This window comes from Pristiophorus japonicus, chromosome 8, assembly GCF_044704955.1.
Source record: "Pristiophorus japonicus isolate sPriJap1 chromosome 8, sPriJap1.hap1, whole genome shotgun sequence".
NCBI classification, from domain to species: domain Eukaryota; kingdom Metazoa; phylum Chordata; class Chondrichthyes; family Pristiophoridae; genus Pristiophorus; species Pristiophorus japonicus.
In genome coordinates, this window is record NC_091984.1 from 215,359,210 (window position 1) to 215,383,919 (window position 24,710).

Consider the following 24,710-nt stretch of genomic DNA (forward strand, 5'->3'; position numbering starts at 1 on the left):
CCGGCTGCATCAAGGATCCCTGCGGTAAAAACAGAAAAAAAAAATCATCGGATCGCCAGCTTTCTTGCGCCACTGAATTTCGGCCCCAAAGCCTCTGCCATTTTAATGTTGTTATTGTGGAAAGGGCTGTTACTATGAGCATGTCGGGCTTAAGCACCTAGGTTTTTGGAGCTGACAGAGCCATTGTCAATCAGCACCACTATCTTCGATGACCTTCGGAGAAAGGAACATACAGTAATTCCCTCATTTCAAAAACTGAAAGCAGCTTCACCGATGGGGCAAAAGTACGGAGTATGACTGATCCGTATAGACCTGAAGGTTCATTCAGGAAGCAGTTCTCTAATTAGCCGCTATGCCTATGGGCTGGGAGGGAAAAATCAATCAGGATTTCTGCTCCGAATCATTATCCAGGGACTCTTGCTGGAAAGTGTATGTAGATGGATATTGGATGAGGATAGGACTGAGGTCACCTGTAGCGCTAATCGTTAAATAACCCACCCACACTCACTGTCTAGACTCAGACAACGGGCCCAAGTTTCCACACAATAAAAAACGGGCGCCCCTCCGAGCTGGGCGCCCGTTTTTCGCGCCTAAAACGGCGCCGGAAAAAAAACTCGCAATTCTGGAGAGCCCTGCAGCTCCTTGTCTGTTTGGCGCGGCGCCCAGGGGGGGCGGAGCCTACACTCGTGCCGATTTTGTAAGTGGGAGGGGGCGGGTACTATTTAAATTAGTTTTTTTCCTGCCGGCAACGCTGTGCGTGCGCGTTGGAGCGTTCGCACACGAGCAGTGTGAAGGAAACATTGGCACTCGGCCATTTTTGTAGTTCTTTGTAGCTGTTTAATTTGTGAACATTTTTAAATAAAAGCACATTGCCATCAGCACATCAGCACTGAGAAGGCTGCAGGAAGCCTCAGAAAGTTGAGGCAGCCGTTTCCCGACGACCTCCCCCTTTCCAGAGGATACAGTGGGATTAATGTAAATGTTGAAGAGTCACAGTCACATTCATTGCAGTGGAAGAGAATTGTAGAGAAGACAGATCTCACAGCTTGAAAATATATGGAGTTTAATGAACAGAACTACAAAATGAAGCACAAATAAAGCAGGGTGTGACGCAAGGGAAACAAATAATTCCTTGGTCTCGATCAGAAAGGATCACAAAAATAAAACCTTCATCTGTAAGATAGGGAAGGCGTCATTCTAGCTAAATAACACAAATTTATGGGATGAGATTATCCTTTTTAAAGGTTTTGATGACAATAGGATTTGAGCTCCCGTAAAAATTAAATAGAGGCTTGGTTCCCGAGGGCTCCACTGGTTATTGTTTAGCTCATTTATATTTGTGGCTTGCCTGAAATTGGCAGATTGCTCATCAGGAAGAGGAAAAAGAAATCAATATTATATCTCAATTGCCAGCTTTATTATACGTGGGCTCCCTCTACTGGTGGTACAGGTAATACCGACAAGCTGTCAGGAGTGAACTTTGAAAATACTTCAGGGAGGTGGGGACAAGGGTAAGGAAACAGAGTGGAAGGTGAGAACAAAAGGGACGACAGAGAATGATACTACGCGAGAGTGGCAGGCTGTTGAATGAGACAGTGAAAAATAGAAAAAGGAGACAGCAACAAGAAAAAAAGAGGCAGAGAGAAAGGAGGAGAAAATATGAACGAGAAAGGAACAAGATTATAAGTGAAGTTGGAGAGTGAAAGATAACAGAGATTGATAGTGAGACAAGAAAGAATGTGTTTCTTTTGTGTACCTGAGAGAGAGAGAGAGAGAGGGGTCAGTGAATGAGAGCCGTACTGACTGAATGCGTGCATGACAATCGGACTGCAGCGCAGTTGATCTAAGTGACATCAAAACTCAATATCCTGAGACACAGATTATTCAAATTTGCCTTGTGCAGAGGGGTTAGTTACCTTGTAAGATCACATTTCAAAATTATTGTTCAGGGCTGCCAAGTTGATTCAGAATTAAGATTAAGATTAAAATATATAGCAGTTGGGAACCACTATCTCAGTCATGAGCAAAATACAGGGAATATAAAAATAACACATTTTAAAAGGCAGGGGGGCCGAACTTGCCCTCCTCCTTAGCTCCATTACCGCCTCTAAGCGGAGAGGCCTTACCGACCGGGGGGCAGGCGGATGGGCTGACCCGCCCTAAATTGCCCCCGGGCCAGAAGCGGACACCCGTTGGGCACGCGCCGACCCCACACCGATGGCACCGACACCCTTTCCGCCCCACGCGTGGGAAATTGCCGCTGGTCGGTGCCACTGACAGCTTTCCCCTGCGAGAAGCTGCATGTGGCTGGGCAGCATGGCCGGCCTTAAAGGGGAGGGGCTGCTGCCAGCACCTCCATTATGTTTTAATTGTCGGCCGACTCGGAGGTCAACGTGACAATGGTGGCCACAGGTTCAGCAGGACCGTCAACAGGCAGCCCGGCGTCCCCTCTTGGGTGCCGGGCCGGTGATCTGGCCAAATCCCTCCCTGGTGACCCACTGGGCCTAATTAAACACCATGCAGAGTTCGCAGCCGCCCTCCCCTTTACTGAAGGGGAGGGACATTGTGACACCATCAGCGCACCGCTGACCACTCGTTGGGGCGGCCACCCCACTGCAAGAGCACGATCGCCCCTCAACACTACCCCACTTCCGCCCCTCAACACTACCCCACTTCCGCCCCTCAACACTACCCCACTTCCGTCCCTCAACACCGCCCCCTCAACATTACCCCACTTCCGCCCCTCAACACTACCCCACTTCCGCCCCTCAACACTACCCCACTTCCGCCCCTCAACACTACCCCACTTCCGCCCCTCAACACTACCCCACTTCCGCCCCTCAACACTACCCCTCAACACTACCCCACTTCCGCCCCTCAACACTACCCCACTTCTGCCCCTCAACACTACCCCTCAACACTACCTCACTTCCGCCCCTCAACACTACCACACTTCCGCCCCTCAACACTACCCCACTTCCACCCCTCAACACCGCCCCTCAACACCGCCCCCTCAACACTACCCCACTTCCACCCCTCAACACGGCCCCTTAACACCGCCCCCTCAACACTACCCCACTTCCGCCCCTCAACACTACCCCACTTCCGTCCCTCAACACTACCCCACTTCTGCCCCTCAACACTACCCCACTTCCGCCCCTCAACACTACCCCACTTCCGTCCCTCAACACTACCCCACTTCTGCCCCTCAACACTACCCCTCAACACTACCACACTTCCGCCCCTCAACACTACCCCACTTCCGCCCCTCAACACTACCCCACTTCCGCCCCTCAACACTACCACACTTCCGCCCCTCAACACTACCCCACTTCCGTCCCTCAACACTACCTCACTTCCGCCCCTCAACACTACCCCACTTCCGCCCCTCAACACTACCCCACTTCCGCCCCTCAACACTACCTCACTTCCGCCCCTCAACACTACCCCACTTCCACCCCTCAACACCGCCCCTCAACACCGCCCCCTCAACACTACCCCACTTCCACCCCTCAACACGGCCCCTTAACACCGCCCCCTCAACACTATGCCACATCCATCCCTCAACACCGCCCCCTCAACATTACCTCACTTCCGCCCCTCAACACTACCACACTTCCGCCCCTCAACACTACCCCACTTCCACCCCTCAACACCGCCCCTCAACGCCGCCCCTCAACACCGCCCCCTCAACACGACCCCACTTCCGCCCCTCAACACTACCCCACTTCCGCCCCTCACACTGCCCCCTCAACACTACCCCACTTCCACCCCTCAACACCGCCCCTCAACACCGCCCCTCAACACCGCCCCCTCAACACGACCCCACTTCCGCCCCTCAACACTACCCCACTTCCACCCCTCAACACCGCCCCCTCAACACGACCCCACTTCCACCCCTCAACACCGCCCCTCAACACCGCCCCTCAACACCGCCCCTCAACACCGCCCCCTCAACACTGCCCCACTTCTGCCCCTCAACACTACCCCACAACACTACCCCACTTCCGCCCTTACCGGAAATACAGGACAAAGACCTCAATATCGGTGCAAGATCCGTCCCATGGATTGATGGACCAAGATTGGGAAGTGCGCTTACTTTCAGTTGGCGGGGGCGGGGGGGGGGGCAATTTTGGTCCTGGGGCTATTAAAGTATAGCCCAGTACTCCAAACCTCAATAAATCCTCACAACAGGAGTGCATAGTTTCCTTAAAATCACTGCTATTTTATTTCCTATTTCAGACGTACTTATTTAAATGATTTCATTACTAAATGAGTTTTAGTTCCGAGGTTGAGCGTATATATGTATATATATAAGAGCACACACACACTTTACAGTGCCATGATACTAGTTTATTGCCCAGAAATCTCTTCACGGTGATAATCAGTTGCCCCCACACAGCCAGAGAGAGGTAGAGGCAGGATCTCGTGCATATCTCAGCAACCACCTCAAGAGTGATGCTGGGACGAGTCAGGGAGCAGATAATTGCTGGTCCGTTAGCCAACATATGAAATGTGCACACAGAAAGCACTTCCTCTCCTCCATAAACTAGTTTATTCATGCACCCTGTTGTTGCGTGCAATTATGGATGCACAACCCATCAAGCTCTGATTAAAACACTCAGTGGGTAGCACACTCGCCTCTGAGTCAGAAGGTTGTGGGTTCAAGTCCCACTCCAGGAACTTGAGCACATAAATCTAGGCTGACACTCCAGTGCAGAGCTGAGGGAGTGCTGCACTGTCGGATGAGAAGTTAAAACGAGGCCCCGTCTGCTCTCTCAGGTGGATGTAAAAGATCCCGCGGCACTATTTTCGAAGAAGAGCACGGGAGTTATCCCCAGTGCCCTGGCCAATATTTACCTCTCAATCAACATCACAAAAACAGTTTATCTGGTCATTATCAGGTTGCTGTCTGTGGGAGTTGCTGTAAGCAAATGGGCTGCTGTTCCCTACATTACAATAGTGACTTCACTCCAAAAGTACTTCATTGGCTGTAAAGCGCTTTGGTCGTGAAAGGCGCTATATAAATGTATGTCTTTAATGCAAGATATACTGCTAATTACTCCCATGTCTTCTTTTCAGATATACAGCATTTAAAAGATATTCCAGAATTTGATTTTAGAAACAAACTGGGAAACTGGAACCCTAAGTTCATTAATCCTTACTTTGTTGAATAAACTAGATGGGTAGAGCTAGTACCAGAGCAGTGCCTGTTAATATAAGATTTAAAACCCATTTAGATTGATTTCACTCGGAGAATTGCATCAGGGACATATAACTACAGAAAAGATTGAGCTAATGCGAACAAAAAAAAGAAAATGTTGGAAATACAGAACTGGTCCAGCAGTACCTGTAAAAAGAAAAGAGGGTTTACATTTCAGACCCTTCTTCAGAACTGGCAAAGAGTTTACACCCAAAACATTAACCTTCTCCTCTGCTGATGAACGTCCTGTGTATTTCCAGCATTTTATTTTTCCCCAACAGAGAAATGTGTTTCACTGAAGGAGGAGCTAGAGATGTTGGTGCACCAAGTGGGGCTTAAGGACTGGGTCATTAGGATACCAATGCTGTGGACCATGGAATTGTAGAGTGCCGGCTTGTGCCTGATATGTGCTACAAAGCTGGGCTGCTGGGGAATACGGTGGGGGGGGGGGGGGGGGAGGGGGGGAAGGTAGTAACTGGAAGTAGACCGATGTTTCTCCAAAGGCATAAGAACATAAGTAGTAAGAGCAGGAGTAGGCCATTTGGCCCCTTGAGCCCAATGAGATCATGGCTGATCTTCTACCTCAACTCCACTTTATTGCATTATCCCCATATCCCTTGATCCCTTGGAGGAGTAAACTGGAGGGGTGGCATGTGCTCTCATATAGCACCTAGTAACCAGTTACAGAGTCACTGTGAAGGACCAAGGAGCCGCTGTTTGCCATCTCACTGACAGGGAACAGAGCCTGGGATGACAATACTTAAAATGAGAGAGTGAAATAACTGAAAACTGTGGCAGGAGGGAGGAGAGGGGATGACATGGAAAACAAAGATCAATTACTGAGCGGCGATCTCTGCGATACATTTGAGCAGCACAAAGAACGCGAACAATGCAAAAACAAGAGCATCAGGAAGCAATCTCTGTGGATCAAAGGGCTAAAACAGTTCACTGCAACATCCAATGTTTTAACTAGATCAATCCAGTTTGATGCACTTACCATTCCAACCATATTTTTTACAGCCTTCAAAGAGGGGATTAGGAGAAAGAAAAACAACAAGCTTTAGATTCATGCATAGGCGATATACAAGTGCAGTAAATTGAAACAGCAGTCACCAAACAGTAAAGCTTAAATAAATATACACACACAGAGCGACACCAAGGAGGAGGAGTCCGGCACAACACTGTTAACTTGCCTCAAAAGCACATTTGTTTCATTAGGTTGATTGAGAGTAGTGAAGCCAGCTGCATAAAAGAGATATTAAAGGCAAGCAGACGGTTCAGATTTTTAGCAGGGGTGTTTTCTGTGATTTTTTTTTGGGGTAAGCAATGTTCTTGATTTTATCCCCGGCCATGAAGCCAGCTTGCAGACCTGCTCCAGCACCACCATATGCTGCACTATCACCAGCTGCTGGATGTGTGAATGTGACACGAGGCGACATGGTATCCCATCTCCCCTCGCTCCCTGTGGGAGTGCTCTTGGTCCCGGTCCCCTCCCCACCCCCGCCGCCCTTCGGGGATTCACGGAGAAAGCCTGTGTTTGACCAGCCCCTGATGCAGCATGTTGGAACATCTCACCATGTGCGCTTAGCAAAAAGGTAAGGACGAGGGAAGAGGGCAGAAAGCTGCAACAACAAAAATCATCGAAATCTGCATTGTTGAAGGGAGGCAGGAGTTTTTAAACGAACACTAGGTGTCGCCATTAATTTATTGCACCAAGTACATCTAATAGCAGCACTTCACCGCTGTCAAAACTGTTGCAGCCCATTGGAACAAAGTCTGGAAATTACGCTGTGGGATATTAGCTTTTCACATGTGTATAAAGTTCTTTTGTCCACTATTTTAATGAAGTATTTTAATGCACCTGTTAAGCTATCATAAAGCAATTAGATGTAACTAACTATATTACGTGTTCAAGCAATACTTTACACAGTATAATTTCCAGGTTAATTCTCACAACGATACATTTGCTAGTATTTAATTCATCTTTTGAATCTTGCATGGAGTCTCCCCATTGCTATAGTGCGTAATCACCAACTCTTGTTTCTCCTCGGGATCCTTTCTCACAGCTTGCGCTATTCCCCTGCATGGTTGGCCATTTGGAGATAAGTGACAGAGATGTGGTTAGTCCCCAATTCCTCATCACCGGTGTTCAAAGGCAATCCCCTGCAGCTCACTGAAATCAGGAACTAGTGTTGTGCGGCAGAATTTGGTTGCCGACGTGCACTCTTGAATTTCACCGGGACTCCAGGGAATACAGCTTAGCATTCCATCCAGCAGCAAGGTTCCAGTGCCCCTGCAAACCCCATATTTCCAGGAGCATTACAGTCTGTCCACTCCTGACAATAATCTGTAAAGAGTTCACAGCTCACTGAAGCAATTCAGAATTGACAAAAACTATTCTGTTGCTAAATCGCTATCTGATAACGTTGGAAATGTGTGTGTGTGGATGTTGAGGACAGGAAAGGGCTGGTTAAAATCGCCTGCCAGTTTTCACCATCTAGGTTCATGCTTAAAGCATAGCCGCAAGGACAAAGTACCAAGAAGGAAGATATTCCAGAAAAATAGCTGAAAATATAGCAACCAATTCTTGCAGTTTTGAGTGGAGAAATAGAGGGCATAGTACCAGGGGTTAGACATTGTCAAGTCTACTTTGTGTGAGATATACACAATTTACTAACATCCCAGATGAGTTGATTATGCAACCCTCGGTATGGGTGACTTGAAAGCAGCACACACCACTAACAGCCCAATAAACTAATGTTGCACATTTGTTTCGACGTTGGAAAAGATTTTTTCAAGTTTTTAAAATGAGATAATTCATTGCGCAACATTTTTTGGTGAAAAAGTTTCAACAGTGCTGCTGCTTTGATGATGGCCAATCCTTCAGCATTCTGCAGCAGATGGCATTTATAAGGTTTTCGGCTTCTGCGAGATCAGGGAATTTGGCCAATTTAATGTGTTCAGGAACTCCTCTCACTTTTAGAACTCTTTCATAAGACAATGGGGCTGAATTTGCAGCCCCTAGGGGTGAGTTACGAGGGGCACACCCGCCTGTAGGGCCCCGCAAGTTCCGGGTTTAGGCATGCACTGCGCATGCGCTGAAACCCGGAACGTGCGATCTGTCAAGAATCCTCTAGACAGATCATACGAGTCCGAAAGAAAAGGGCATTCATGGGTGGAAAACTTCCGCCCTGCGAATGCCCTTGAAATTCTTGCGTCTAGTAAAAACAGGCGTTAGGCCTGCTTTTACCAACATAAGAATTTTTTAAAAATAGAAAAATTACATTTTATCACTCATTTATACATTAAAAACCCTGACCAATAAGGCAAGTTTATTTTTAGCCCTGTTAAATCATAATGAATGTTTTTTTCAAAAAGTTTAAATTTTGTTTAAATTATTTGATTAAATGACTTTTTAATTAATTTTAAATATGAAATAAAAAAATATATATTTCATGTTTTTGTTTATTTTTTTTTTGAAAAAGTGATTCCCATTCGTACTTATGAGGATTCCGTACAAACGGAGTCCCCAAAAGTATGAATGGGGATTCCCTTATTTTATTGGTTGGGCAAGCCCACGCGATCCCAGGGACGCTTGCGAACTGTGTGCTCCTGGGATACGTGGGCCTCGACGCAGGCCTACGCTGGGAGGCCTAGGAGCACGAATCTACCAGCCTCCCGGACCACCAGGTAAGTCGGCCGATTTTTTGCAGGGCGGAGGCATCCGTCCACGCGAAGCCTCCGACCGCAATTTCTACCCCATTGCTCTTTTAAGGAGCTGTATGCTACAGATGGCTCTTTAAAAGGGAAGTCCCACTTCATTGGTGCTCTTTGAAGGGGTGGCCTGTGGATATGCGCAACTTTTGGGTCTATCTGCAATTTTTTTCTCCTCATTCTTCGATACCCTTCCCGAAAAGTGTGTCTGGACAGAGAGTGCTGACAGGCTAGTCATTGGTGGGAGTTAGAGAGACTGAGCTTGACACTGTCCTCACCTGAAGTTCCTAGATGCACACTTTCCTTCAGTGGATCGTGATCAGGGGGAGTATCCTCATCTCATTTCTCATCTCCCTAGTGCCCTGCTGCTGCCTGGCTGAGATCGGCTAGCTTGTCACAGACCAGAGATTGAGTTCTACAAATGGAATATTTTTGCTCACGTACCACATTACAAAATATACTGGATTTTTTTTTGAGCTTCAATTTCATTCATTGGACACATTATTGAATATGGACTTAACCAGTGCAGGTGCTTAAGAGATTAAAATCAGAATTTGAGAAATATCGGCTGTTGACAGTGGGTTGCAGAAAAACTCGGTACGGACGTCACCATTCATCCCTTGGGACTCTGCTGCAGACAAGGTGTTTACAAGGCTCTCTGCTTCAACAAGATCAGAGAACTTGATGAATTCAGAGTGCAAGTGTTCCAGAATGCCTCTCGCCCTGAGAACCCTTTCATTAGACGCAGGGGCAGTTTTATGCATCCAACTCACTAATCCAGCTCTTTAAAAGTTTAGTGTTGCTGCTTTTGTGCCTTTTCAAGCAGACGCTTTCTGAAAACATCAGGAAAACCCCACTCCTAAAGCACAGATCATATTGGCCGCTGTAGTGCATTGCCACTGCAGTAAATGGATTATATGCACGTGGCTGTTATCCATTACATAGGATATATGGCACAGAAACAGGCAATTTGGCCCAACCAGTCCTTGCCAGCGTTTATGCTCCACTCGAGCCTCCTCCCATCTTTCCTCATCTAACTCTATCAGCATAACCCTCTATTCCCTTCTCCCTCATATGCTTGTCTAGCCTCCACTTAAATGCACCTGTATCATTCGCTTCAACCACTCCTGCGGTAGCGAGTTCCATCTTTACCAAGTGTCTTGCAATTGACTTTGTCGAACAATAATAGCTTTTTGAAGGGGAAGGAAAAATGTTGCCTCAGTCCCTGTGATTTTTAAATGTGGTTATAATTTATTTAAACCACAAGTATCTGCAGATCATGGGCCGTGCACCATTAAACAGGATCTGCTCATTACACAATGGATTCAACAGTTTACCCGCGTTGTGATTCTGTTGTAACAGACTATCTGCTCATTTTATAATGCTGCATTGTTCAGCGATCAGGAGCTAGACTTCAAGCAAACTCTTCTATTTTGCCCTCTCCTTACTTCAAAAAAAATCTTTCCTTAGTTTTCCTTCTCCAGTGCACTATATACTTCTCAGTCAAGAGAGTGTAATAGTTTTTGACTGCTCGCAGTTGGAATCAATGTTGTTTCCTAGTTGTCCCATCACTATTTCAAGCAAAATCTCCACTCCCCTCCCCTAAACGGCAGTAATGCATCAAGCTGAGCTGGGTGACACCAACCCACCACTTTCTTTGTCAACAGCTATCGCGCTTCACTCGGGTTTCCCAGGTGGAATTCAGCATTCTCATTCCACAGCCGCCAGGCTGCTTATCTGCCTTTGAACCTTTCCACCATGACCACCACACCCTCATTTTTACCATTTCACAACAAATATATTACACATTTTATCAAAGGTCAGTCTCTGGCAAAACTGCATTAGTTCTGAAAATGAAAATTAATCAAATTAACAGCCATTTAATCCCTGCCATTTCAGCCCCTTCCTAAAAAGCTTACATAAATTAATTAAGTTGTGCATTTAATTAGGAGGAAATAATTAGAATCTACAACACAAGTCCGAATTCAAAGTACATCACTGTGTCCTGGAGAGCTGAAACAACATGACAAGGAGTGCAGCATCACAACCTACTTTCTGCGCGCTTGAGAGAACGATCTAGAGGTTAAAGTTTGTACTCACCCGATTTATAAGCTGTTCTCCTGTCTCTGAAGCTGTGATAAGTTTGCAGAGAGCCTGTAGTGCAGCATGGGGCAACCCTTCAACACAAGGAAAACAGTGTTACATGTAGATACAGTACAGAAAAATACAGCCTATAAATACCATTCTCTATAAATACAGTGACATACATTGTATAAAGACAATGGTTTATGCAAACACAAGAACATATGTAAACATCGACATATATAAACACCAAATGGTCATGCAGACACAGGTACACATACAAACACACAAGATTATGTAACTTTATGATAATATTCAAACCTTATGTATGCAAGTACTTCATGCACCTCATGCTTCATATGTCACAACATTTTATGTCACATTATGGCAGTGCACAGAAACAAAACCTCTCCAGGAACAAAAATACCAGAGCCACAAGGTCTTCAGGTTCTTAATTGACTTTCCCTCAAACAAAACCAGGGTTCTGATCTCCAGTCTGAGTAGCAATTAACCTTCAAATGAACTCATTCTGTGTTGAATTAATATTAATTAGACGTTATAGCCTTAAAGAGACACATGCCTACACTCTAGCAGCAGAATAATACATATGGTATAATGTTCCTGGCCTTAGAAACACCACAGTCGCTGACTTACCACGAGCATCACCACAGGAGGTTTGATAATAGGAGGCTGTCACTGTGTTTTTTGAAAGCGGACATATATAAATACAATCTATAAGCACAGCAACCTATATAGAATAAAGCTATATACATAAATAAGCTGTGGCTCAGTTAGTCGCACCCTCGCCTCTGAGTCAGAAGGTTGTGGGTTCATGTCCCACTCCAGAGACGTGAGCATAAAAATCTCAGCTGACACTCCAGTGCAGTCTTTCGGATGAGACGTTAAACCGAAGCCCCATCTGCCCACATACATGGGAATAAAAGATCCTTATGACACTATTTCGAAGAAGAGCAGGGGAGTTATCCCTGGTGTCCTGGCCAATATTTATCCCTCATTCAACATCACTAAAACAGATTATCTGGTCATTATCACATTACTGTTTGTGGGAGCTTGCTGTGTGCAAATTAGCTACCGCGTTTCCTGCATTACAGCGGTGACTACGCTTAAAAAAAATATAACTTCATTGGCTATAAAGCTCTTTGGACGTCCGGTGGTCGTGAAATGCACTATATAAATGCAAGTCTTTCTTTCAATAATGAGAATATATGATGTCATGCATTAGATATATAAACATGGCATTATTTAGAGATAAAAATATAGACACATAACAAAAGCAGGGTCACCTATATAAAAAGAACTTGATAAACAAATGGTAATATATGCTCAAAGTTTGATGTTCTGTTTGAAAAGGACAGGAATATTATACCATGTAATGCACAATGTATTAATATTCTGCTAAGGTCATTGATGCAGGATGTAATCCGACAGTGATCAGCTATTCCTGGCCCATGACCCTTGGCCCATCAACCCGTGACCTGAAAAGCAGCAGTATTATTGATTGGTGGGATTGGAAGTGGCAAACACTGGAATTGTGCATATACATAATTGAATGTGGGAGCATTAAAAGGACACCAGGCTCCGGTAGGTTTGGGAGCGGATCATCTGGGAGTAGTGCAAGGAGAGTTCTGTGAGAGAGGTGGTGGGGTCTGGGAGCCGGTTTCCAAGATGGGGTTGAAGCGCAGTTCTGTGATATTGGAATACTTGTGGCGGGTCCAAGGAGGATTAGGGATAATGGCATTTTGTCTGTGAGGGTCTCGGGCATCCATGGGTATGAGGGTAACAAGAGGCATCTTTGAAGGTTTGAGAGTACTGCGAATGGTATTTCAGAAGTATGGAAGTGGAGGGAGGGTGGTTGTGGGATCTGAAAGAATTGGGAGAGGGATGGAATGGTTTGGAGGTGCCAGGGTCTGAGGGCATTGGAAAAGGGGCATCTGTGGGGTTGGGAGTGCCAGGGTCCGAGACTATTGCAGATGAGTGCTGGGATTTGGCTGGGGGGGGCGGGAGGTGATGACAAGGTGCTGGGATACTTCGAAGGAGCGATCAGCGATCCGTTCCGACAAGAGACCGAGCAAGAAGGGAGACAAGCGGGTATGGACGGGTGAGAAAGGAGGCAGCAGCAGTTGGGATTGTTGATAACAGTGCGTCGAGGAGATGGGAGTTTGATTGACCATAATTAATCAATAACAGTTAAGTAAAATAAATTGGACTTAAAATTAGTAACTTTAAGCACGACGGAGAAATGTGGCAGAACAATGTTGACAGAAAAGAGTGACAAGAAAGATTTACAGGAAGCAAGTGTTATTCCTTCGGGAAATATGTACTACACATGAGACTTATTACAATACAGCAGCTTTTTGAAACAGAGCAAAATATGTATGAGAGATGTAGAAACACAAACAAACATGTGGCAACATACAGAAACACAACAGAATTCAGAAACAGTAACAAATAGCAGCATATGGAAACATGGCACACATACATTAGCACAGCGATACGGCAAAACAATACTTAAAACAGCAATTCATAGAAACATGGCCAAAGTAACCACACAAACAATGATCTATATAAACGTGATGGGATAAACAGTAACAGTAGAAACAGAGAAAAATGTGCAGCAATATATAAACATGGCAGCATGTGACAAGTCCAGCACAGTGACACATGTAACATACATAAACACCATGATATAAATAAGCCTGATTACACACATAGAAACATAGAAAATAGGTGCAGGAGTAGGCCATTCGGCCCTTCTAGCCTGCACCGCCATTCAATGAGTTCATGGCTGAACATGAAACTTCAGTACCCCCTTCCTGCTTTCTCGCCATACCCCTTGATCCCCCGAGTAGTAAGGACTTCATCTAACTCCCTCTTGAATATATTTAGTGAATTGGCCTCAACAACTTTCTGTGGTAGAGAATTCCACAGGTTCACCACTCTCTGGGTGAAGAAGTTTCTCCTCATCTCGGTCCTAAATGGCTTACCCCTTATCCTTAGACTGTGACCCCTGGTTCTGGACTTCCCCAACATTGGGAACATTCTTCCTGCATCTAACCTGTCTAAACCCATCAGAATTTTAAACGTTTCTATGAGGTCCCCTCTCATTCTTCTGAACTCCAGTGAATACAAGCCCAGTTGATCCAGTCTTTCTTGATAGGTCAGTCCCGCCATCCCGGGAATCAGTCTGGTGAACCTTCGCTGCACTCCCTCAATAGCAAGAATGTCCTTCCTCAAGTTAGGAGACCAAAACTGTACACAATACTTCAGGTGTGGCCTCACCAAGGCCCTGTACAACTGTAGTAACACCTCCCTGCTCCTGTACTCAAATCCCCTCGCTATGAAGGCCAACATGCCATTTGCTTTCTTAACTGCCTGCTGTACCTGCATGCCAACCTTCAATGACTGATGTACCATGACACCCAGGTCTCGTTGCACCTCCCCTTTTCCTAATCTGTCACCATTCAGATAATAGTCTGTCTCTCTGTTTTTGCCACCAAAGTGGATAACCCCACATTTATCCACATTATACTTCATCTGCCATGCATTTGCCCACTCACCTAACCTATCCAAGTCACTCTGCAGCCTCATAGCATCCTCCTCGCAGCTCACACTGCCACCCAACTTAGTGTCATCCGCAAATTTGGAGATACTACATTTAATCCCCTCGTCTAAATCATAAACATGACGACATAAGCAAATGCAACATTTTATTAAAAAACACAGTAATTTGCAAACAGAAATACATAGAATTACAATGATAACCTATAATGCATCGATGAACACGTAAAAGACAAGTTGATATAAAGACACTGTAATTTATATAAATATGGTGATATCAAAAAGCATGCCGATATATTAAACGCAGAGGCATGTACAAGAACAGCCCTTTTGCTTTTATCGTCTAACTTTTTTGTTACATCAGTTCTCTTTCTTTCTTCTGTGGGTGTGGATGAGATATTTCTGTCTCCCACACTCAGTTGGCTAGAAGAGTGATAGATTGCTCTCCACATTGCTCAGTAATGGTCATTGATGGGGCGCAGCAGGCAGGAGGCACACTTCGAACATATAATCAGCTGGCTAAGTTATTTCTTTCCACAAGTTTTGGGGTACAAAAAGGTTACAATAATTTATTTAAAAGTAATATATATATATATAAACTGCAATATGATTTTGCAGACATTCTCCAAAAGGCATTGGCAATGCTGTGTTCTGCATTATTGACTGAAATCTTTGCACACACTTCATTATTACTTATACTGTGACCTCGAAGGAATCCTCCACTGATGCAAATTTAAAGCCGCATGATATATATATATTTTTTTTTAAATTAAAGCACTTTTGGAAAGCAAACATAATGAGGGGAAGCAACTGTCAGGAATGTCACAGTGCAAGACAGCTCAATGCATTTATAAATGTATAATACCACTGGGAGCATAATGACTCCACCAACAATCACAAAGGATGGGATTTATTTTAACATATTATAATTAAAATTAAGTAATTCTATCAAAGAGCACTTTGGGAAATGCAATATAGTGGATCAGCCACAACTGCAAGCCATTCCCCACAGTGAGACTCCAGAACTCTTTACATTGCCTGCTGTTGCTCAATTAAGGCCCGTGTGCAAAACTCGCCCAAACCTTAACAATATGGCTATTTGATTTGATTCAGATACAGTAATACAAACACCAATGTACTTCGATATCCAGCCATGTGGGTGTGACATCAGCACCTTACCATCAATGACTAAAGGCTCAAATTTGGCCCACCCCTTTTTTCGGCGCACTTACCGGAGATGCGGTGCTTTTCTCCGTTGATAAGTGCGCCGAAAAAAATCGCTCCCCACTTTGGCCACTGTCCAATCTCTCCTCGGTCTTCGCGCAGCGTGGCCAGTCGAGTCTGGGGCGGAGCCAGCATCCTGCGTTGAATGTCCAAGCATGTGCAATGGCTCCTCGCCCCCAGCCTCTCTGTGTGCATGCTGCAGCCGCTGATGCCCGCCCCGAGCCCTGGCCGAGTGGCCTCCCGGTGCAATCGACCTCAGGTTTGACATTTTATGCACTGTAGCTATTTTTGAACTTTCTTAATGGCTTGTCATTTTCCTGAACTTTTGGATATTTTGAAAAAAATCATGTAAATATGTTTTGTCTCTTGTGAATAGTGGTGACCATGTGTCAAGCCTATTCACCTGGTGCTATTGTGAAAGAAGAACATAAGTGACGGAGGAACACTGAGAGAATATCTTATTTATTGATGTAGACTTTATTTAGATATTATGGGCTCAATTTTGGCCCAGTATAATCATTGCAAACAAATAGTTGTTTAAATTAGTTGTGAGATTAGGGCAATTTAATTCAACTATCTTTTACTTCTTTTATTCTTGTAGTTTAAGCTTCCTTGAATGCTTCTGTTGTATAGTAAATTAACTTTGTGAAGTTTGTCATATGATGTCCTGTATAGCTGTTTGATCCTATTCATATTCTTTAGTCAAGTCATTAAGTTATCCTGGCCTCCCACCTCTATCCCAGGCCGAATGGCCTCCGATGTACCTACCTGCGCTGATTTCTTAACTTTCCGCAAGGGTTTTCTGAAGTGGCCATATACACTGGCCTAAGTCAGTTTGGAGTAACTATTAGCCGGCCAAAGTGGCCTAAATGGCCAAAACTGGCGTAGGTGGCTGGTAACGCCCCCTTTTGAGAAAAACTAAGCTAAACTAAAAAAATCGTAACTAACTCACTTACACTGGCACAAATTGAATGTGAAAAATGGGGATTTTTAAGATACTCCAGAAAAATCAAGTTGCTCCAAAAAAAACTCCTGGTCAATTTTGAGCCCTAAAATTCTAGCACATAATCTCCTCTGGTGAGTCAGCTCAGTAAACCAGTACAGAGTTTAAGGTATACAGACTAGGAGAGTCCCAGCTTTGATCATCGGTCTGCGCTAAGTTACCTGGATTTCAACAGGATTTGTGGAGCGTTACAAGTTAGCCCAGCACGCTTACATAAGGGAAGGGGAAAATAATCAGCCTGTTCCGGATATCTGTCTAGAAACACCTCATGGAAAAAGCATATGTGTGGACATTGGATGATGACAGGATCAGGTTCACCTGTGAAGCCCCTCCCCCCACTGTTGAATACCCTGCCAATATTCACTGACTGGCCTCACACCTAAAGAATAGGCATTTGGGTAAGGTACCAGAGGGGGCACCTGTGGAACTGCATCCCAGCAAGGAGTCAATGTCTTCAGGAAAGGTGGAGGGAAGGGGGAACATTGGTGGGACACACTCTGGGACAACTTTGCAACGCTGACAGAAATCGGGGTTGCTCACATCCATGGCACGGGCGACGCTTGCTAAATTTTGCAATGGTAGCCCCTCTCTCTTATTTGATTAGGCTACTGGCACAGGAACATTTTGTTCAGAGGAGCTTGGCTTGTAGCAACTTTGCTGGGGATTTCTTAAAGAGCTGCAGGCGGTCATAAAAAGGGAAGTAAGGAGTGGTAATGGTGGTGGCAGAAGTTTAGCACAGTGGAGACATTTGGGTAATGCCGCTTTGTTTGGTGCTGAAGAGTTGGATGTCCTGCTGTCAAAGATGTCCCAAAGTAGGATCCATAATTGGCACAGAATGTTACACCTCTTTAAACGCACTGGTGTAAAAGCTGCATGGTGGGAGTTTGCCAACTGGGTCAACACAGTCACTCACGTCTCTCACACCTGGCTACAAATGAGAAACAAATCTGCTGCCATCACGAGTCAGGCGGAGGTAAAGGGGTTGTTCAGTTTTCCACACATTTCCTGTGACGGCCATCAAGGCACAAGTTGGGAACCTTCACACCCACTGGGAGGAAAACCCTACTGCCTTTTCATCCATCGTATTGGGGTTCGAATTCAGCCCAGTCCGGCAGATGGAAATCTCCGATTTCTGACATGAAATGAATTTGGGGCAAACCCAACTCAGTTGTTAGTTGCCATACGTAACCAGCACAAAACTATCCAAAATTTGGAAAAAGTAGTCGTAATTCCACAGCACAAGGAGAGCTCATGTTGCAAATGGAATTGTCACAAGGGGACTGGAGAAGGTGTTCTTCTGGGGTCAAGTATCAAATTCATTGGGCCAAAAATTATGGTCTCACAAAAGCCGGTTCTTGGAGTGCGATGCGCATGTGCCGAGTACCAGCTTTTCCAATCTGTCAAAATTTCTTTAAACAGATTGCACGCATCCCCGGGAGAAGGACATCCACGTGGGAGAGATTGGGTTATTTTCCCAACTCATGGCCAGCGAATGTCCTTCAAACTTTTACGCCTGGTAAAAGCTGGCGTATAGCTTACTTTTACCAGTGTAACACTTTTAAAACATAGAAAAATTTAATTTAATTATTCATTTTTATGTTAAAATCCCTGTCCATTAAGGCAAGTTTATTTTTAACACTTTTAAAATGCACAAAAAAAAATTCCCAAAAATATATTTTTTTCGAAAACATTTAATTTCAATTAATTTTAAATAGGTGTTTTTTATTTATTGTGCTGTGTTTGGGTGTTTTAGGGGGTTATTCTCATTGATAGTAATGGGAACTCGCACAAACGGAGTTCCCATTATTGTCAATGAGAATACTGCATCGTGATTGGTGGTCCAGGCCCAGGTGATTCCAATATAGACATCCATACCTGTAAGACAGATCCCCTAACATTGCGCAGCGAATGAAGGCCTCAGACCGGAATCTTACGTCTTTCCAGGACCAACAGGTATTTTCGGAGATTTTTTTCGGGTCAGATGCGTTCGCATGAAGGAAGGCTCCGTCCGCAATTCTCCCCCCAATGTTGCGGTAGAGGGGAATTCCATTAGCATCTTATCTGTGCTACACATGATCTGAGAGTGTACAGGAAGCTTTTCCCTGCATCTAACCTATGCTGTATCTGACCTTGGAGTGTTTGATGGGAACACTGTCCCTTTAAAGGTGCACTGTTTAATGTTATGAATGCCGCACAATTTAAACTATTTAGACTGTTTTGGAAATATTCTGTGACATGTATGTCAAGTCATTTTTCATTGTCAAATTGTTCTTCATCTTTCAAGTTGTGTAGTGACAATTTTTTTTTTTTTAAACTCACAAATGCTGGAAACCTGAAATGGAAACAGAAAATTGTGGAAATGCAGAGCAGGATGTGCCAGCTGAGGAGAAAGGACAGGTTAACACAGGGGTGAAACAGCCAATGCAGAGTGCCGTCATTACCTAGAAGCGACTGGAGGGTGGTGCTGCACTGCTGAAGCCGATCTCCGAGGTCGGACACAGGAAAGAAGACAGCCGCTGGAAGTCCACTGGCCGGAGGGTCGAGCCGGAATCCGACCGCAGTGAGGAGTGACTGCCAGCCTGGCACACCACCCACTTTGTTCTCCACACTGTGCTGGGAGGTGTACATGGAATTCCGTTGGCCATTCTGTATTCGCTGGAGTGACTTCTCCACCTGAGGTAATAAAATCACAACTGACTTTCCATTTCTCACACGCATCCAACCGTATTACTTATTGCCAGAAACCCCCGAGACTCTGTGACACTAAAAAATAATAGCCTTGAAATTATGCTCTGCGACATCATTTTATATTAAATGGCTCAATTTAAATACATTAAAATACCAGATAGTGGAAACTCATGTAATTTTGTTAAATGTTTGTACTCTAATATCGCATGGCACAATTTCAAAGCAGAACTTATGGGGCACCGTTTTTTAAATTTTAAAATACGTGGAACAACACTCTCAATGCCTACCAAACCAACTAGACATAAATGGGTGAAGATGTAGCTGGAGGTCTAACCTGTGGCATGGCTCTGCGCAGACAAACACACACACACACACAGGGATGTTGTAAGTCAAAATGCAGAAGGCAGATTTCCTCTTCTTGCTATTTCTACTGAAATCATGAGTGCATTCTTCTTAAGAACGGTTTAATGAGTTTGCTGGAAATAACGCAATCGTCCTACACAACGAGCCCCTGACCCCTGCCGTGCTGCCATAGGGAGATTGAGTATGCCTTCTGTTATGTATGTAACGATGTAATGCTTGCCACTAGAGGGCGCGACTGTTGGAGTCCTAATGGTCACCTGCACACAGTGCATGGCCGGTATAAAAGGTTGGCTGCCATGTTGTTTAGGCACTTTGGAGTTGTAATAAGGAAGACTAAGGTCACACTAAGTTTAGCTCACAGTACTCAGCCTCGTGGAGTTCTTGTATACATAACACCTTCTATAGGATGGGAGGGAGTCACACCAGACCTACTGTAACGCGTCATATCCAGCAGCAAACTATAGTGTGGCAGTGGCCAAGGTTTGGGAGCAACTCTGTAGCCTGTTTTCTTGCTTGTAGGAGATGCGTGCTCGAGGACATTGCACAAGAAGGGAGGAATAATAACATAAATGAAAAAGAAAATTGCTTTTGTACACAATTGGGCTCAGCAGCCTGTGTACCTGCTGTCTGACTTCCTTTCCCAGGCACAAGAGAGTGCATCAGCAGCCAAACCATGCTCACAATCAGGTTTGTTGCTTCAACTGCTTTATTAGAAGCAGGGTAATGGGGCTGGACCAATAGTTAACAAAAAGTGAAAAAAAATTATATACAGAGACATTTCTTCCAGAAGGATAACCACACATTCTACACATTATAAATATTTGTGAACAATCATTTAAAAATGACGCAGCTGTTTCAATCCCTAACTCATTCATGAAATATGTTTTTATAAATAAAAACATTTTATGTCAGCTTTAGGTCTAGGTAGAGTACAACCATTTATTACAATCATGCTAACAACAGCAACATCTTGTATTTATATAGCGCCTTTAATGTAGTGAAACGTTCCAAGGCACTTCACAGGAGTATTATGAGATACAAAAATCTAAGACCGAGCCACATAAGGAGAAATTGGGGTAGGAACTTGGTCAAAGAGGTAGGTTTTAAGGAGCATCTTAAAGGAGGAAAGAGAGGTTTAGGCAGGGAAAAGTACAGAGCTTGGGGCCTAGGCAACAGAAGGCATGGCCACTATTCTAACTATAATTAGAATTACTTAACTGTCTATCATCTCCAATTATGCCTCTCTATCTCATTTCAGTTCTGCATAATTTCCTTCTGTTAAACAACAACTTTTACTTGCATGTAATGGAACATCTCCAGGTGACTTACTCGGGTTTGAGGGACCCAAGCAAGAACAACAAGCCCACTTAGAGGAGGTGGTCAAAAAGGTTGGTTTTGAGAAGGCTTTTGAGGGTGGAGGGAGAGGTAGCAAAGCAGAGGAGTTTAAGAAAAGAATTTCCGAATGCAGTGACATGATGGCTGCAGGATTTGCCACTGATAATGGAACACAGTAGACCAGAATTGAATGAGCAGAGGATGCAGGGAGGAGGAGCACAGGTCGAGAAGAGATTACAAATGTAGCAATGATTGTTAAAATAACAAGTAAACCCCTCTCCCCTGTCTCCACCACACTCACCTCCAACAAGTGTGAAGAGCTCATGGAGTCTTTGTCTCAAAGATTGAGACCATCCGATCAGCTGCCTCTGCCAGTTCCTTCCCTTCCCCTTGCCCGCCGGTCCAAACTTCATCCTTCCCTCTGCCCGAGCCCAAAACTCGCATCTTTCTCTAGTTTCTCTTTGATCTCTCCCTCTTGATCTCTCCAAGTTCATCTTGTCCATGAGACCCACTTCCTGCTCCCTTGACCTTATTCCCACTAAACTGCTGACCACCCAACTTCCTTTTTTGGCTCCCATGTTAGCCGACATTGTTAACGGTTCTCTCTCCTCAGGTACTGTTCCCCTCTCCTTCAAATCTGCCGTCATTACACCTCTCCTCAAAAAAACAACCCTTGTTCCCACTGCGCTTGCTAGTTACTGCCCCATCTCCAACCTCCTTTTCCTCTCCAAAGTCCTTGAACATGTTGTCGCCATGACAATCTTTCCCGGAACTCCGTGTTTGAATTCCTTCAATCTGGTTTCTGCCCCTACCACAGTACCGAAACAGCTCTCATCAAAAGTAACAAATGACATCCTTTGTGACTGTGACAAAGATGAACCATCCCTCCTTGTCTGAACCTGTCTGAAGCCTTTGACACGGTTGACCACTCCATCCTCCTCCAAACCCTCTCCACCATCGTCCAGCTAGGTGGGATTGCACTCACCTGTTTCCATTCTTATCGATCTAATCGTAGCCAGAAAATCTCCTGCAACGGCTTCTCTTCCCACTCCCACATCGTTACCTCCGGTGTCCCCCAAGGATCGATCCTTGGCCCCCGACTATTTCTCACCTATATGCTGCCCCTTGGTGACATCATCCGAAAACACGGAGTCAGTTTCCACATGTACGCTACCTCTCCACCACTTCTCTCGACCCCTCTATGGTCTCTAAATTGCCAGACTTCTTGTCTGACATCCAGTATTGGATGAGCAGAAATTTTCTCCAATTAAATATTGGGAAGGTGGATGCCATTATCTTTGGTCCCCGCCACAAACTGCGTTCCCTAGCCACCGACTCCATCCCTCTCCCTAGCATCTATCTGAGGCTAAACCTGACTGTTTGCAACCTAGGCATTATATTTGACCCTGAAATGAGCTTCAACCACATATCCGTGGCATAACTAAAACTGCCTATTTCCACCTCCGTAACAATCGCCCGGCTCTGCCCCTGCCTCAGCTTATCTGCTGCTGAAACCCTCATCCATGCCTTTGTTACCTCTAGACTTGACTATTCCAATGCACTCCTGGCTGGCTTCCCACATTCTACCCTACAAAATTCGGCAGCCCGTGCCCTAACTCATATGAAGCCACGATCACCCATCACCCCTGTGCTCGCTGACCTACATTGGCTTCCGGTTCAGCAATGCCTCGATTTCAAAATTCTCATCTTTGTTTTCAAAACCCTCCATGGCCTCTCCCCTCCCTATCTCTGTAATCTCTTTCAGCCTCACAACCCGACGAGATGTCTGCACTCCACAAATTATGCCCTCTTGAATATCCCTGATTATAACTACTCAGCCCATCGGTGGCCGTGCCTTCAGCTGCTTGGGCCCTAAACTCTGTAACTCCCTCCCTAAATCTCTCCACCTCTCTTTCCTCCTTTAAGGTGCTCCTTAAAACCTACCTCTTTAACCAGGCTTTTGGTCACTTGCTGTAATTTTGTCTTCTGTGGCTCGGTGTCAAATTTATCTGTTTTGTCTTATTTCACTATTGTGAAGCACATTGGGACGTTATGCTACGTTAAAGGTGCTATATAAATAAAAGCTGTTGTTGTTTTATTTTTTTTGCAGTGGGGCAGTGTTGATGACGTCCTGTGTGTCGCTGACGATGTCAGCGCAACACTGACGTGCTGCATTGTGTTGACACGTCACAACGTCCCTCCCCTTCAGTTAAAGGGGAGGGCTGCTGTGAACGCTGCATCTTTTTTTAGTTAGGTCCACTGGGCCACCAGGGAGGGTTTCGGCCGGGCCAGCAGCTTGGCACCCAAGAATGCCGGGCTGCCTGTTGGCGGTCCGGCCGAACCCATGGCCACCATTATCGGGCCAACCTCGGAGTCGGAAATCTGTGTTTCTGCACTTGTATTGGGACAAGTTAGGGCAGATCTATCTTCACCACCTCGCTCTCATAGGAGAAACTGTCAGTGTCGTATCATCTGCTGCAGGTTGACTTGTCGACAATATCTGGAACGGGGACAGCTGTAGCTGAGCAAGTAAAAATGACCACAACATGAAACTTTTATGTTACTAGATCCTTCCAAACCACGGCAGGGGACATCTGCCACCTGAAGCAGTCCATGTGCACATTTATATCAAACAAGTGACAAACACTATGGGGCTGAAATTGCCCCCCTATATAAGGTCCATTACCACCTCTAAGAGACAGTAATGGAGCGGAAAGGCTTTACCGACCGGGGACAGACGGATGGGCCGACCCATCGTAAATTGCCCCCGGTCCGGGAGCGGGGGGGGAACGGGTTTCCGCACTGCCCATGTTCCCGCCACATCGGGCACGTGCCGACCCAACACCGACCGGCGACAACACCCTTTCCGATCCCTGCGGCAAATTGCCCCACGGGAGTGAATCGGCCACCGGTTGGTGCCACTGACAGCTTTTCCCGGGGGGAAGCTATGTGTGCCTGGGCGGCGTGTCCGGCCTTAAAGGGGAGGGCGCACTGCCGGCGCCTCCATGGCAGGTGCGGACAAAGCACCTCAGGTGTCACTGGACCTATTTAGGTTGCCCTCCTTGAACTTTCTTCCTTATCTGAATCATGCAGCATTTGCAAACCCTGTGGGAAGTCCCATCTTCACCACTTTCCATTGTGGTATTTAAGTGTCAGCAGCAACCAATAACAACAAAGGAAAATACCACGAAACAACCCAAAAATACAGAAGTAGCAACTAATGCATGAAGCAAAATGTAATTGCAAACATAAAATAAACAACTCAAGATCAACTCAACTCAAACAATTGCTTCAAGAAGCATTCTTGAGCAGGACAGGTCCCACGATTCCCAATGCGTCTATTTTATAAGGTTAGGGCAGAACCTCACCCAAAGTTGTGAAATTCGGTACAGAACCGAATTCAAATGAAAGCTGCATTTAAATGAGGCTTTCACTTGTCTGTACCAGAGCTTCATTCTGTCACCTGAAATCCTCCATCGCAAAACATCCGGTTTATGTACCAAACAATCTTCCCTCTCA

General features: G+C 45.3%; 1 protein-coding gene across 1 annotated transcript in view; it reads right to left on the bottom strand.

Moving 5' to 3' along the window:
- The window catches only part of ttc28 (tetratricopeptide repeat domain 28), an 842,907-nt gene that overhangs the window by 21,044 nt on the left and 797,153 nt on the right, over window positions 1-24,710 (bottom strand). Inside the window, exons 18-19 of the mRNA XM_070886369.1 lie at window positions 19,247-19,478; window positions 11,018-11,094 (exon numbers count right to left, since the gene is read on the bottom strand). Of these exons, the coding sequence (XP_070742470.1) occupies window positions 11,018-11,094; window positions 19,247-19,478 (309 nt within the window). The remainder of the gene's footprint in view (window positions 1-11,017; window positions 11,095-19,246; window positions 19,479-24,710) is intronic.